Source organism: Neolamprologus brichardi, chromosome 7 (genome assembly GCF_056152115.1).
Source record: "Neolamprologus brichardi isolate AB-2024 chromosome 7, ASM5615211v1, whole genome shotgun sequence".
NCBI lineage: Eukaryota > Metazoa > Chordata > Actinopteri > Cichliformes > Cichlidae > Neolamprologus > Neolamprologus brichardi.
The window spans coordinates 2,293,513-2,307,810 of NC_142110.1; the positions used below are offsets into that span (position 1 = coordinate 2,293,513).

At 40.9% G+C, this 14,298-nt stretch overlaps 1 protein-coding gene across 1 annotated transcript in view; it reads left to right on the forward strand.

Moving 5' to 3' along the window:
* The window catches only part of cdh13 (cadherin 13, H-cadherin (heart)), a 463,504-nt gene that overhangs the window by 435,896 nt on the left and 13,310 nt on the right, over window positions 1-14,298 (forward strand). Inside the window, exons 13-14 of the mRNA XM_087842806.1 lie at window positions 3,096-3,323; window positions 12,045-12,263. Of these exons, the coding sequence (XP_087698932.1) occupies window positions 3,096-3,323; window positions 12,045-12,263 (447 nt within the window). The remainder of the gene's footprint in view (window positions 1-3,095; window positions 3,324-12,044; window positions 12,264-14,298) is intronic.

Here is a 14,298-nt window from a genome sequence, read left to right on the forward strand (position 1 = left end):
AAAAGGGCGTGAACACAAAGCGTGGAGCCGCCGACAGATCAGAATCAGCGAGCTGTCGACTTTCAGCCCCGACAGTGTTCGTGCAATCGTGTGAGAGAAAGGCGACATCTCACTGATTCTGATCCGTCGGCGCTTTGTGTTTACGTCTCTGTGCAGAATCCGTGTTCCTGCTCTCATTTACTGTTTTAGCTGTTTGGTGGTTGTTGAAATTTTGTGAGGTTTAACCTGAGATTCTGGCGTTTCGGGCAAAATAAATTAATATTAAAAAAATCGATTCAGTATTTTAATGAATCGATATCACGTTATCCAAGCCAGAATCGATTTTAATTGATAAATCGATTATCAAAACCCAGCCCTAGTAATTAAGTGTTGCTTCCATATCCACCTGTACAAGCCAGTTCTGGATCATGTATGAATTTAGGGTAAGAGTTATTTATCAGTCCCAACCATGTTGGAGCCTGTAGCTTAAAACACTAAATCAAATGCACCATTAAAACCAAACATATACATAATGTTTTGAACGTGACGGATCATTAGCTCAGTATAAGACACACTTTCTGAGAGCAACAGTTTTCTTCAGTGTCATTAAAATGTAAGAACCAAGTAGATATTCAAGTTTTACAATATTTAACCCTTTAAAGCCGGTCAGAGCGGGCACGCTCTGTTTTGCGTAACTATTTTTAAATCCCGGTAGCTCTGCAACCACGTGAGCTAGCGCAATAATTTTTTTGCATATGAAACCGGAGGAGTTGTACTTCCATCTTATGCCATCAGCTTGTCCTCGGTCACAGTTTCCTTCCACATATAACTTTGCAAAAACTGCATAAAAAGCACTTGCAGCAACAAAAACATAATATTCCAGAAACACGCTTTGCCGATCCGATCAGCTGTTCATAACACTTCCTACGTCCATCAGCGTGAACTATCGCATGTCCCCCATGACCTGCCCGAAACCGGAAGTGACGTGACTTTATGACTTTCTGTGTGGTTTCTGGGATGCTTAGGACTCATATTGCACTGCTGGAAATAGTTTATTTTGATGCATATGCTGCTTTTTTGCAAATTTGCATTTTAATATTTATGTTAGTTTTTCCTGCATCCATCCATCCATTCGCTTCCGCTTATCCTTTTCAGGGTCGCGGGGGGCGCTGGAGCCTATCCCAGCTGTTATAGGGCGAGAGGCGGGGTACACCCTGGACAGGTCGCCAGTCTGTCGCAGGGCCAACACACAGAGACAGACAACCATTCGCACTCACATTCACTCGCACATTCACACCTAGTGGTAATTTAGATTATCCAATTAACCTATCCCCACAAGCTGCATGTCTTTGGACGGTGGGAGGAAGCCGGAGTACCCGGAGGGAACCCACGCAAACACGGGGAGAACATGCAAACTCCACACAGAAAGACCCCGGCCTGATGTTGGAATTGAACTCAGGACCTTCTTGCTGTGCGGCAACAGTGCTAACCACCGTGCCACCGTGCTCCAGTTTTTCCTGCAGTATGTGAAAATTGGTGTATTTCAAAAATAAAACTATGAAGACACTCAAAATAAATTTCCTGTGGTGGGAAACTATTTTGTGCAACTTTTTTGTATTTACAGTTTTGAGGGATAAGCCTCTTAAATTTCTCTAACTAGAAATATATGTTAAAAAAACAAAAACGATTTTCAATTTTTTTGTAGTTTATTGCACTTTTTTGCAATTTATGTAATTACTATGCACTTAATGCAGACATATTATTAAAATTTGGGCTGTAATGGTTGTATTGATGTATATCAACTTGAAATGCTCCCAAAAATGGCTCCACAGCATGTAAAAATATAATATAAGCTCTGGCGGACTTGGTTCTATGGTAGGTCTTAAAGGGTTAAACTTAAAGCAAGTCGGCTACAAGATGAAAGAATCAGCCAGAAACGATGCTTTTTAATGAAACTACAGTAGCCAACATGATACTAGCAACATTGTTCCAACTAGTAGCCCTTTTTTCATTGACTTGCCACAGTAGGAAAAGCACAGGCTGAATTAATGATGTCCCAGTTTCATTAGGTGTCCCAGTAAGCTATGACAGTGGACCAGCATGTACCTTCCTAATGAAACGTGGCCGTCATTAATACACCTGTTCGTCCCACGCTGTGACAACTGAAAAAGTACACCGGTGAAATAAGACTCCATCGTTTGTGTCTCTCTTTCAAGAATCCAGTTGTTTTTCATATTAATACGAGCAACGCATTAAAAAACGAACTTTCACCTAATCAGCATTTCGCAGCTGTAACATTTCCTGCTCAGTGTGTGCAGCTTTTTTGCAAAGCCACTGTAAAAACCCAGACAGGATTTCATTCCAGCATCACTTGACATTTATTGTGCATATATCTCGACTTGTTTTTATCCCCTCTCTGCCCTAAATTGTCTGCAAATATATATTTTTTTCGCTCGAAAAGGTGGAGGGGACCCATTTTCCAATTACAGATCTTGTCTTTAGGTGTTAATTGCTGACTGACCTCCGGAGCTGTTATTGGATGCCATGCGGGTTTTTTAATAACCTCTAATCGCAGTGAAACAGAGAGCCATAATAGAGAAGTGCCAAGGTGCTTTTTAACACAGCATCCTTCAATAAGGTGTAATCTCATCCAAACACAGAAGCCGGCTGAATGCCAAGTCAGAACGCTCTTTTGCAAAACACGAGCTGCTGTGATTCATGCTCTTCCGGTAGCGAATCGACGCTCAGTTTTCTATTGTTTGGGTTAAATTAGGTCAGCTAAGCAGCGTGGATCTTATTAAGAGTAGTGCTGTTATGTTTCGGGGCATTTGCCGGGGGGGGGAGTTTTCTTTTGATTTTTTTAAAATTCCCAATAAACATGTTTTAACTTGGCAGAATGGAGCAGAATTTACTCCAGAGTAAATAATGACTAGCCCGTGTTTTACTGCAGCCACACTGTATTATTGCTCCTTTCACATCTGTCCACATCATTACATTTCCCATTCTCCACATGCTCAGGAGCATCCAGGCCTACAGAAGTGCACTAAATCTTGCAAAGGGAATTAGCTCCCATGTCTTTCCTTTTCTCATACGTGCACGTTTTCATCTGTTTCCAGGCACTCCTCCAGCCACAGGTACCGGCACTTTGATCATTCACCTGGAAGACTACAATGATAATGCGCCGTACGTCTTACCATCGGTAGCGCGAGTGTGCGAGGACACCTACGATGTTGCTGTAGTTGGGGGCTGGGACAAGGACCTCCCACCCAATGCTGCACCCTTTAAAATAGAACTGGGAACACTGCCTGACCTGGACAAAACATGGAACGTTACCCGGGTTAACTGTAAGTATTTCGTCCGCCTGTATACAGGACTGACCTGAACTGTGTCAGGCTAGCCTCATGCCCAGAGCATCGAGTAGTGCTGTTCTATCAAAGCCACGCAGAGTGTCACCAAACAGGTAAAGTTAGAGTTTAGTGGGAGTTTGCAGTGTGGGACAGGCTGTGCAGAAAACCTGCACTGAGAGATGCTGACTACAAACTCTTATATGTGCAAACTGTCGCTCTACTTCAGGTTAAAGGTGTCACACAGATCATGAATGCAATTTCCCGCCATCCACAAAGAGCAGATACAATAAGAAGTTCAATTCAATTCAATTCAATTTTATTTATATAGCGCCAAATCACAACAAAAGTCGCCTCAAGGCGCTTCATAGATACAGAGAAAAACCCAACAATCATATGACCCCCTATGAGCAGCACTTTGGCGACAGTGGGAAGGAAAAACTCCCTTTTAACAGGAAGAAACCTCCGGCAGAACCAGGCTCAGGGAGGGGCGGGGCCATCTGCTGTGATTGGTTGGGGTGAGAGAAGGAAGACAGGATAAAGACATGCTGTGGAAGAGAGACAGAGGTTAATAACAGATATGATTCAATGCAGAGAGGTCTGTTAACACATAGTGAGTGAGAAAGGTGACTGGAAAGGAAAAACTCAATGCATTGAATCTATTGAAATAACATTAAAACTGCAGTTTAATTTAATTTACCTTGATTTAAATTAAAATGATGGCTTGTTAGCCTTCATTCACCGTGTTTAAAATGACAATGATGCTAATTATCTTTGTTTCAGTTGGGATTTATACAGTATTTAGCGAAAGTGAGCAAAATTTAAATTAGGTTTAACTATTTACATGGAAATATATGAGGCAAAAACCAAGTTTGTACAATTCTACCAAGCTCAAATTCAAATTTTATTTGTCACATACACAGTCATACACAGTACGATATGCAGTGAAATGCTTAGACAACTGCTCGTGACCTAAAGAAAAAGGCTATGAATAAGATAGGAAATAATATGAAAATTAAAAAGGGGTAAATTTAACTAGGAAGGAATAAAATAAAATAAAATATAAAAATTAAAGTTAAAAATGAGATAACTGTGCAACACAAATTAGAATGAAGGGTAAATTTAACTGGGAAAGAATAAGATAAAATATATAAATTAAAGTTGAAAATAAAATAACTGTACAACAAAATACACAATACACAGTATAGAAATATATAAGAATGTATGAAGAAATATAAATATATGTATACACAATAACAGCAGCTGTACAAGTATTAACTGGAAATGAAGAATATAATGTCCTGTGTTGTGCAATCCACACAAGCTTGATGGTCAATGCTTGGTGTGACCGCCGTTATTGTTCAGTATAACAAACTGTTGTAATTTATCAAAGCAGTCTTTGGAAACAGTTCTGAGCTTCTAAAAGAACAAGAATCCAGAGCTCTGGATGTTGGATGCCTTTTGTTCTCTGTCAGGATCTGTGGAGGCCAAACCATAACTGATAGAAAAGCACAAAGTGGAGCAGTATCCACGTATGTTTGGATTCCATGCTGAAATAAACCAGAAACCTTTCAGATGATATTTGGTTGTTGATCAGATGTTTAACTGCAGGACTTATAGATGTAGACAGTAAATGGACTTTTAGGTGCTTACTAACTAACATTCACGCTGCGATGGATCAGAGAGCAACATAGGGTTAATATATTACCCAAGCATATTTGCATGCAGACTAGGAGGAGAACACCAACCTGCTCTGCCTCCTGAGCTACAGCCGCCTCAGTCACTGCAGCACCTCTCGTCTGACCTCCGCAAAGATCAGCTGAGGTCTTTTTAAGCAAAAACACTTTCTATGAGATACGTTCTTTCTCTTTTTTATGCAAAGTCAATCAAAATGCAAATGATCAGCCCAATATGTGGGCCAGGTGGACGAGGGATTAAAAGTACAGTTTAACAAAGAGGTGTACCAGCTCACTACAGATGTACTCTCACATTGTTGCATTCAAAAGGTGGCTGTAAATATACATTTTCAATGTCTGGGGTTGATGTTATGAAGTTATCTAATTATGCTCAGTTAGAGTCTTTTCCTAAATCTACCAAGTGATTTTGTGAGTGTAAAAAAAAACAAAACATGCAACACACTTACAATAAGAAGTGAGGCACACTCCTGACTAGGGTTGCCACAAACGATTATTTTGATAGTCGACTAGTCACCAATTATTTTTGTGATTAGTCGACTAATCAGATCATGCATCCATTGGACGGAAAACGTACAGCTTAAAGCATACGTTTTACGTATATAAGAGCAGATGCATTATTATTATTTAAGCTAACTATCATTAGCTTAAAGCTTTAAGTGTTTAAGGTATGTGCTAACTAAAAATAAAGACAAGATGATAGTTTATTAAATTTTAATGAAATTTGCAGATTGTTTCATGAAGTTTAATAAACTCCTTGCTATCTAAAATATAACAGGACACCGGAGTAAATTCTCGAGCATCTCACACTTCTGATAATCAGCTGTCTGCTTGATGTTTATTCAGCTGTGTAAAAACTATAACTTTAATCTCAGCCAAACCGATTTACTCAGGAACAAATAAAATACTAAAAAAGCCAAACAATAACATTTTTAAGTTATCTAAGTGACTTATATATCATGTTTAACCTGAGTAGCGAAAGACAGCGGTGGGTTTGAAAACGATTAGCGGGAGTCCGGTGTTCTCGCGGCTCTAGTTAGCCTAGCCCCCGGCTAGCTATCGAGCTAGTGGCTAACAGACGTCTCCGAAAACGTCAGAGCGCTTTTGAAAATATGTGGTGTCTTGATAAACTGAGCAGATATTTGAGGTTTACACAGCTACATTCTCGCCTGAAAATATGTTAAACGTTTATTTTGTGACCCAGAAAGAATAATAAGAGTAATATTAAAACTAACTAGCTGCCGCCATTGTTGGAAACTGAGCTGGGCTGCGCTATGAATTCTGGGACAAAGCTTCTTCTTCTTCGGGGTTTAACGGCAGCTGGCATCCTTGTACATGCAGTGCTGCCATCTTCTGTTTCAGTCCGTTATTACACTCTTAAATCCTACTACTTATTCCTGCGTCTTTTGGGATCTTACAAAGCTTCAAACGACACGTCGACTATTAAATCAGTCGTCGACGATTTTGATAGTCGAAGTAATCGTGGCAGCCCTACTCCTGACAAAACATCTCCTTTCTCTTCATTCAGACTTTGATTCTTTCAAATAGGACCATTGTGCATCCTCATCTGCAGTTACGTCTACCAGTGTCAAAGGAGCAATGCTAAATGACACTTTGTGTTTATATATGCTGAGTCTGCAGTATCTGATAGAAGTGCAGTGTTTGAGGCTTTTGAAAGAGAGCGCACTACCCAGATACCATAATTGAGTTTACATAACAAAAAAATGGTTCTCCTAATGAAATATTAAGAGTAAAATATGACGATAGGGATTAGTATTTATATACCTCTTTCCTGGTCTTACCACGCAAAGTCCTTTGACTTGAAACCATACTCACCTCTTTATGTAGCCCTACATCTACAATTATTACCAATCAAGAGTCATTATTATTCTAATATGCACGTCTTTGGACTGTGGGAGGACAGAGCACTGTAGGAAACCCCACTCACACAGTGGGAGAGTCAACATACTCCACATAGCAAGCCCATAGCCAGCTCATGACCTTAACAGACTGACAGTCACTTTTCTCTTTTTCTCTTCCTCGGGAGGTTTAAAGCACTTTTCACTGAGCCCGGGGAATCTAGAAGTTTAAAGGAAAATCTGAGAGAAGCGTTACAGAAACTCTGGAATCAGTTTCATGTCAAAAATGTTTAAGGGTCAATTCATCCGAGTACAATTTGATACCCTGTCACACAGTGTTGATTTGGACTGTCCAGAATAGTGGAGCAGTCATAACTGGAGAGATTCCTACAGATCACATGATAACGATGAGGAGAAAAACGACGAGGAAAGCGAAGAGGAGGCTAGACAGACAACCAAGACATTGAATCAGGGTTGCATGACCGACAGTGCTGTCTGTGTTTGTTTGAGTGACAGACCAGAGCTAAAACCTGCCCAGAGGTATTAGCTGTGACTGACAGCGGAAGAGGGGGGTACAGACACTCCTCAATCAGCACCGCTGGAAGAGGCAGATAGGGCCAGCAGAGAAAGAACCCATTCCCAGTGAAAGCGACTGGCGCTGTGCTCGTCTCAGCTGTGTGCTTCTGTTTGTGTGCACGCAGCACCAGGAGAGCTCGTGGCCCTGACGGTACCTCTCAGTGTAAGAACAGCTGGAGGTTTTTATGTGGAGGGGTCGTGACAAAACACGCAGACAAATGCAATTATGGAACGTCTTTCTGTATTCCTCACTTTAAATGTCTCTTTTAAAGTGTTTTGATGGAAGTCAGTAAAAGTTGTGAAAGTTAACTTCATCATCAAGGCCGTCGACAGTCAGCAAGGATCAAAACGCTAACAGACTAAAATACGTTTTCTGCTTGAATCCAGCACACGGACAGTCTGCAAACCTTGAAGTTCTTTAATGGTCTTTTCGATATTCTTCGGCAAGTTCAGCGTGTGTGGAAAGTGTCGAGGGCTGATGTCAGTATGGATTCGTATGTTTGAAATTATGAACAGTCGCTGCAGCAAGTGCACAGCTGCTGTTATCCCAGGGGGGGAAACACATATCAGTCAGTCGCCACCTGTGCTGCTTAGAGCCACACTTTGGCCCGATCCCTCCCTTTCCCGTCCTTTCTTCGCTCTGCGGCGTAGCATCGTGTGTTAAAACTGTTTATCCTTCTATATGCCTCATAGCTAATAATTAGCTGACACATAAGCAAAGTAGGTGGGAAGTGCACGAACTTCCTTCTTTTAAAAAATACTCTCAGAATTAAAGGCTGGAAGGTCCTGGATTCATTTAGGACGTGGGAGGGGGGCAAAAAAAGAAGGCAGGCTGCTGATCTTATGATTGAACAATAATTAATTTAATAATTAAAGATGGACAAAGCTATGATGTGATGAGTCAACAGACGTAGACCAAAAAAAACCGATGTCTTGTTTTTTGTTTTTGTCAAAAAATAAATTCTGATTCTTTTTTCTCTAATGAGAAATAAAACCAGTGTTGGTCAAGTTACTTGAAAAAAGTAATCAGTAACTAATTACTGATTACTTCCCCAAAAAAGTAATCCCGTTAATTTACTGATTACTTATTTTCAAAAGTAATTAATTACTTAGTTACTTTTTAAAAACACGATTTACAACCTGAATAGGTGATAAAGTGATAGATCTTTCAGCCCAGTTCTACTTTTTCTGCATAATCATCATACAAAATGTAATCAAATGAAAAAGTCTCTTTTTAAAACTTGTTTTATTAGTTTTAATCTTTTAACTTTATGCATCAAGCAAAAATTTAATTATATGCAACATTCTCTGACTGGAAGAAATTAGTTTAACATGTAAACCTATTTTCTGCACATTCCAGCACATAAAATAAAATATTTTGTGTGTTTACACTCAGTCTTTCAAATAGATGCAAGTAAAACACAGCAGAAAATAAATAAAGTCAAAGACTAGCGGTCCTGTTGCTCTATTTTCACCTGTAAAGCAGGAGTGGGGTAGGCGGAGGTTTACCCTGGTGCAGGTGTGCAGCGGTCAGTGGAAGAATCCGCGAGTTTCTCTGTGAGTTTCCCATTACGTCGTAGCTACTCGGTGCTTGTTTGGAAGTTTAGGGGTTTTCTTCACTGTAAAAAGAAGTTTTCTTCCCACGCACAACGGACACTAATGTTTTTGTCACTTTTTATGGAATCAAACTCAAAGTAAGGTCAGTACTTCCACGCTTTAAACGCTGCACGCTCATACTCTCTCTGCACTCGATATATGATCCATTGTTGATCTGCACACAGCTGTTGTCACGAACGTCGCACTCGCTTACGTCACTGTCATGAGACATTCTCGCAAAAAAATCATGATTTTAGTAACGCAGTAACGCAGCGTTCCTACGGGAAAGTAACGGTAATCTAATTACCGTTTTTGCAATAGTAATCCCTTACTTTACTCGTTACTTGAAAAAAGTAATCGGATTACAGTAACGCATTACAGTAACGCGTTACTGCCCATCTCTGAATATAACTGACGAGATGAACGTCACATTGTATCCAGAGAGATTTAAAACCATCACCTGAACCAATAAACTCATCAAGAAAGTTTTCTTATAGAATTTAATTTGACTTGATTTCTTTTTCCAACCAACAAGAGAAGAAACAGAACGTAGATTTATGGCGCCTCGATACTGGCTTTGCTTTTCAGACCTAGAAGTGACGACACTAGACACAAACTAACTTCTAAGAGATACAAGTTAATATCGTTTCCATTGGAAACCGCAGCGGCGTGTCAGCTGTGGTGATAAAGACAGAGCTCAGCATTAGAACATTTCAGTCCTCAGTTTTATATTTACCTGCTTTTTCTCAGAGTGATGGAAATGACTCATAAGAATGTAGGACAAGGGCACATGGCTCACCTACCTCCAGGATGTGTAGCAGTAATGTAATGTAGTAGTGTAGCAGCAAGAGACACTTTAAGATGACGGTTAGACTCGGGGTTTTTTTGGCTCCATAGTCCACAACAACAACTTCACTACTGCCCTGATTGGAAGCATTCGAACCTTCAATGCCCTAAAAACTAGATAAAAGATGAATGAGACGTCAGAGCTCTAAAGAAAAGCAACATAATAATAATAATTCTTCCTCCTCACACTGCTGTGGCACTCACAGTCACCAAACCACAACCCAAATGAGTACTTGTGAGAGATTTGAATGTTGCACCACTATAACTACCATTGTTCAGTCAAGGAAATAAACATCTTCTGGCTTGTTGGCTGGAAAAACGAACATCAAATACAAAACTACACTGGGAACAAGAAACTCTAGAAAACAAAGCAGGAACTGAGAACTGGGAGTTGGCTCGTGACACGGAGAGAAAACAGCATTGTCAGGGTTCGATGCGACAAAGGGAGAACACAGCGCTTAAATACACAAGAATGGGAAACACAGCTGGGACTAATCCAACATAATGAGATGAGAGGAAAGCAAAACACTGATCACAGGATGTGAGACTACCAAAGTAAAACAGGAAACACAAGACAAGCACGGAGATGCAGACTTGACCAGGAGGCACGGCTGACGGGGAACCCACAGGAGAAGCACGAGCACGAGTTTTTTTTCTCAAATACATTTTTATTGATTTAAAGCAACAAAGAAAAACAGATACACACAGAATGAAATATTAGAATACAGATTAATGACACACTCACATGTCTTGTAATTGCTTACATCAGTTTACCCCCTACCCATACCACTTAGAACCCCCATCCCTCAGGCCAGGTAGGAAAAAAAATAAATAAAACAAAAGAAAACAAAAAGAAAAGAAAAGAAAAGAAAAGAAAAAGAAAAAAAATAAAATAAACAAAATAAAACAAAAAGAAAAAAAAAATAAACAAAATAAAACAAAAATAAAATAAACAAAATAAAACAAAAAGAAAAAAAATAAAATAAAACAAAATAAAACAAAAAGAAAAAATAAAATAAACAACAGAAACAAAAAACAAAACAAAAAAACACACACATGAAAATAAAAAATACAAAAAAAACATTGCAAATACAACAAAAAACAAAAATAAGACAAACACACATGACTAGAAAAAATAAACAAATAAAATAACATTTTTTTAAAAAATAAAAATAAAAAATAAAAAAAAAAGAAGAAGAAGAAGGGGGGGGGGGGGGGGGGAGGACTTACTTAGTAAGTCAGGTTCGCAACCTTGAGGCTGGAAAAGTCTTTCAGGAATCGCCCCCACACCTTGTAAAACTTACCGCTGTTATTACTGATCGCATATCGGATCTTTTCAAAGCTCAGATCGTACATAAGGTCCCTCAGCCATTGCGTCTGGGTGGGCAAAGGGGCACCCCTCCATCTTAGTAGGATTGCACGCCTAGCTACAAGGGAGGCGAAGGAGAAGCACGAGCACAGAGAGTTTGAGACAAGAAAGGTGTAGCACAGGAGAGGCAAAGAAACGAAACCAAAGATCTAAAGATCACTCAAACACAACCAGACACTCACACAAACAATATTAATAAGCAAAAACACTGAGTCAGGACTCGTGACAGGTCATTTATTACCAGGAAGCTTTCAGGGAGCAACACGTCCTGTTGCGTCTGTGCAGAGGAAGACCTCGAGCTGTTTACAGCCACCCGAATGTTCACATAGTCATTCATGATCAGAGTGTGACGAAACATATCGACCTGCAGGGGGTTTGTGTGAAGAATGACCTCAGTATTTATAACGTTATTTTGAGCTCTGAGTTAAATGACAGATTTTCTAAGTAAACACAATCTGCCTGTTTTAGAGCTCTCAGCTCTGGCAGACAGGTAAAATGTGTCGGCATGCATATTGTGACACATTTCAGCAGGAAGCGCACCAGTTTCAGTGTGTTCTGTCGTGTCTCTTGAGAAATTTTAAAGTATGATGCAACAAAATGTAATGAACCTGATGCAACTTAAACGGTGGCAATTTCCATGGCTTCAGTTGTCAGGAATGCCTTTGCACCTGCTTACTTTGTGTTTGCTGCACACACATGTTTAGTTGTGCTTTGCAAAGGAGCTAAGCTAGCTAAGGACATAGCTTTGAAGCCCATCCAATGTTTTCTTTGTCTTCCACAGCGACGCACTCACAAATCAGGCTTCTGCGCAGTCTGAAGAAAGACAACTACCAACTCCCGCTGCTCATCACGGACTCAGGGGTGCCCCCTTTGTCCAATAATACAGAGGTCAAGGTTCAGGTTTGCATCTGTAATAAGAACCGGATGCACTGCAGCTCGGCCCACTCCCACCGTGCCAGGTTTCTTGTGCCGCTCGCAACGCTCCTGCTCACCTTACTCTGTAAGTACATCGCAAACAACTCCCACAACAACAGAAAACTCAGTTTTTTGTGTGTTTTTCATTTTCTCCTCAGTTCAAAAGTGAATTCCTGCTGATTCCAGAACAAACTCGGGTACAAAATCAATGCAGACAAACATCGAGCATCATTTTATTTAGGAGCAAAGCAGTTTTTGCACTTATGTTCACGTGTAAAGAAAAAGGATTTGAATTCTTTGCCTGGGAAGAATACATCGTTTAATTCAAGATGCACAAGTGTGTCTTGTACATTTTGTGTTTCTATATTTCCTGCCTACAAGCCTAAGGCGCTCCCAAGGAAGTCAAACTTGAATTTACTCTAAATATCTCATTTAAGCCAAGTGATGGTATGAATAATTCAGCCTTCTCCATTTACAGCACGTTCGTAATGGAGGACATCCAACAGCTAGTTTGGTGAGAAGAAAACTCATTTGCATCTTTAAGGCCCCAGATCCCGTTCCCGCTCAGTCTGGGCTTGTTCTCTGTAGTTTATAGGCGAGCTCGCTGTACGCCGGCGGCTGTCTACAGCAGGAGGGATGGTGACGGAGTAAAGCGAGAGAAGGAGATGATGAGGAATGAGAGTGTAAAAAAAAATAATGTGATGGATGGGAGGAACAGAGAAGGGATTTCATTTCAGCGCTGAAAGATGGGTAGCTGTAATTATTCCATCTTTGTTCTGCTAATTTGTGTTTGACTGTAAAATGTTTTACTTGTGATCGTGCGACAAATCACAGCCATGCTTCCCTTTGTCCTCCCAGCTCTCTCTGTCTTCTTCTGCTGATCTTAACACATCTTTCCTCCCTTTTTCTCATCTCCTGTCACTCCTGTCAAACTCTCTTCCTTCAGCCTCCTCTGCCACAGTTTTTTGCACCACTTGTCTTGTGCTTCTCTGTTTAGCCCCATAATCCTTTGCTCGTGGGCAGCATCTCTGCTCTTCTTCTTCTAGCTTCTAGCATGACTCAGTGATCTTCCCGTGGCTATAGATCAATCTGTGGATGCACATCTTCTCTCTGAATACTCACTCCTAACTGTTACGTGTTACAGAAAGCATTGTTTGAAGTGGCGCCTGCGCCCACTCTTCATCATCTTCAGATTCAGCTACGTGCACTCAGTTACCTGCAACTTCTTCAACTCGTGTTAAGTATTAAATTAAAATGACGGCGTGTAGCGAGCAGCGGCATAAGCACACCGCACGACAGTGCTGATAGGCCATTAGTCGCGGTTTCGCTGCGACACACTAATCACGAGCTGATGCTGCATCAGCGTTCAAGGACAAACAGCCACCTCTTGGAAAGTTTTATGGCAGCGATCCTGAGACTATCCCAGCTGGAGCAGTCAGGTACGGGGGGTTTCCATGGCAGCACAAACCTGTGTCTGAACTCGAAGCCTTCTAATTGGTTGACATGCCAAAGACGATGTTAAGAGAGTCTTTGCAAGATGTCCTTTTTGCTCTGAACGACAGCAGCCTTCATTACTCTACTGTAAATAATGCAGTGATAGACAGCGGCATTCATTAACCAAATAGATTCTCCAGGACACGGATTCTTGGATCGTTCCGGAGGCTGTGTGCATCCGTTCGTTTGGCCCGGAGTGCGTTCGTGTAGTCAGAAAACACGCTGCAGACGGTGGAGTTACCCCGAAGCTGGAGGTTGAAGATTACAGACGGAGAGGAAACAAGAAAAGTGTGTGTGTCTGTATCTCTACTGGGAATCTGAGACAGTATTACAGCTCAGCAGCAGAGGTTCACCAATCCAGACACAGAACATCTCCACACACACACTGCGGGAGCTCAGAGAGATGACTTCTGCTCAAGCTCATCACACAGACCTGTGCTGGGGGACAGATAGAGGGGACTGATCGCTGCAGTGTGTAGTCAGATAGTCTGACAGAGAGGCAGAGAGTATCCTGTTCCAATTCCCTTATCTCCAAGCTGAACTCTGACCCCGAAAGACAGAGATGAGGGGAAGAAAAATGAAAAGAGCCAGAGGGGGAAGGATGGGGAAAGGAGAAGAAAGCAGTG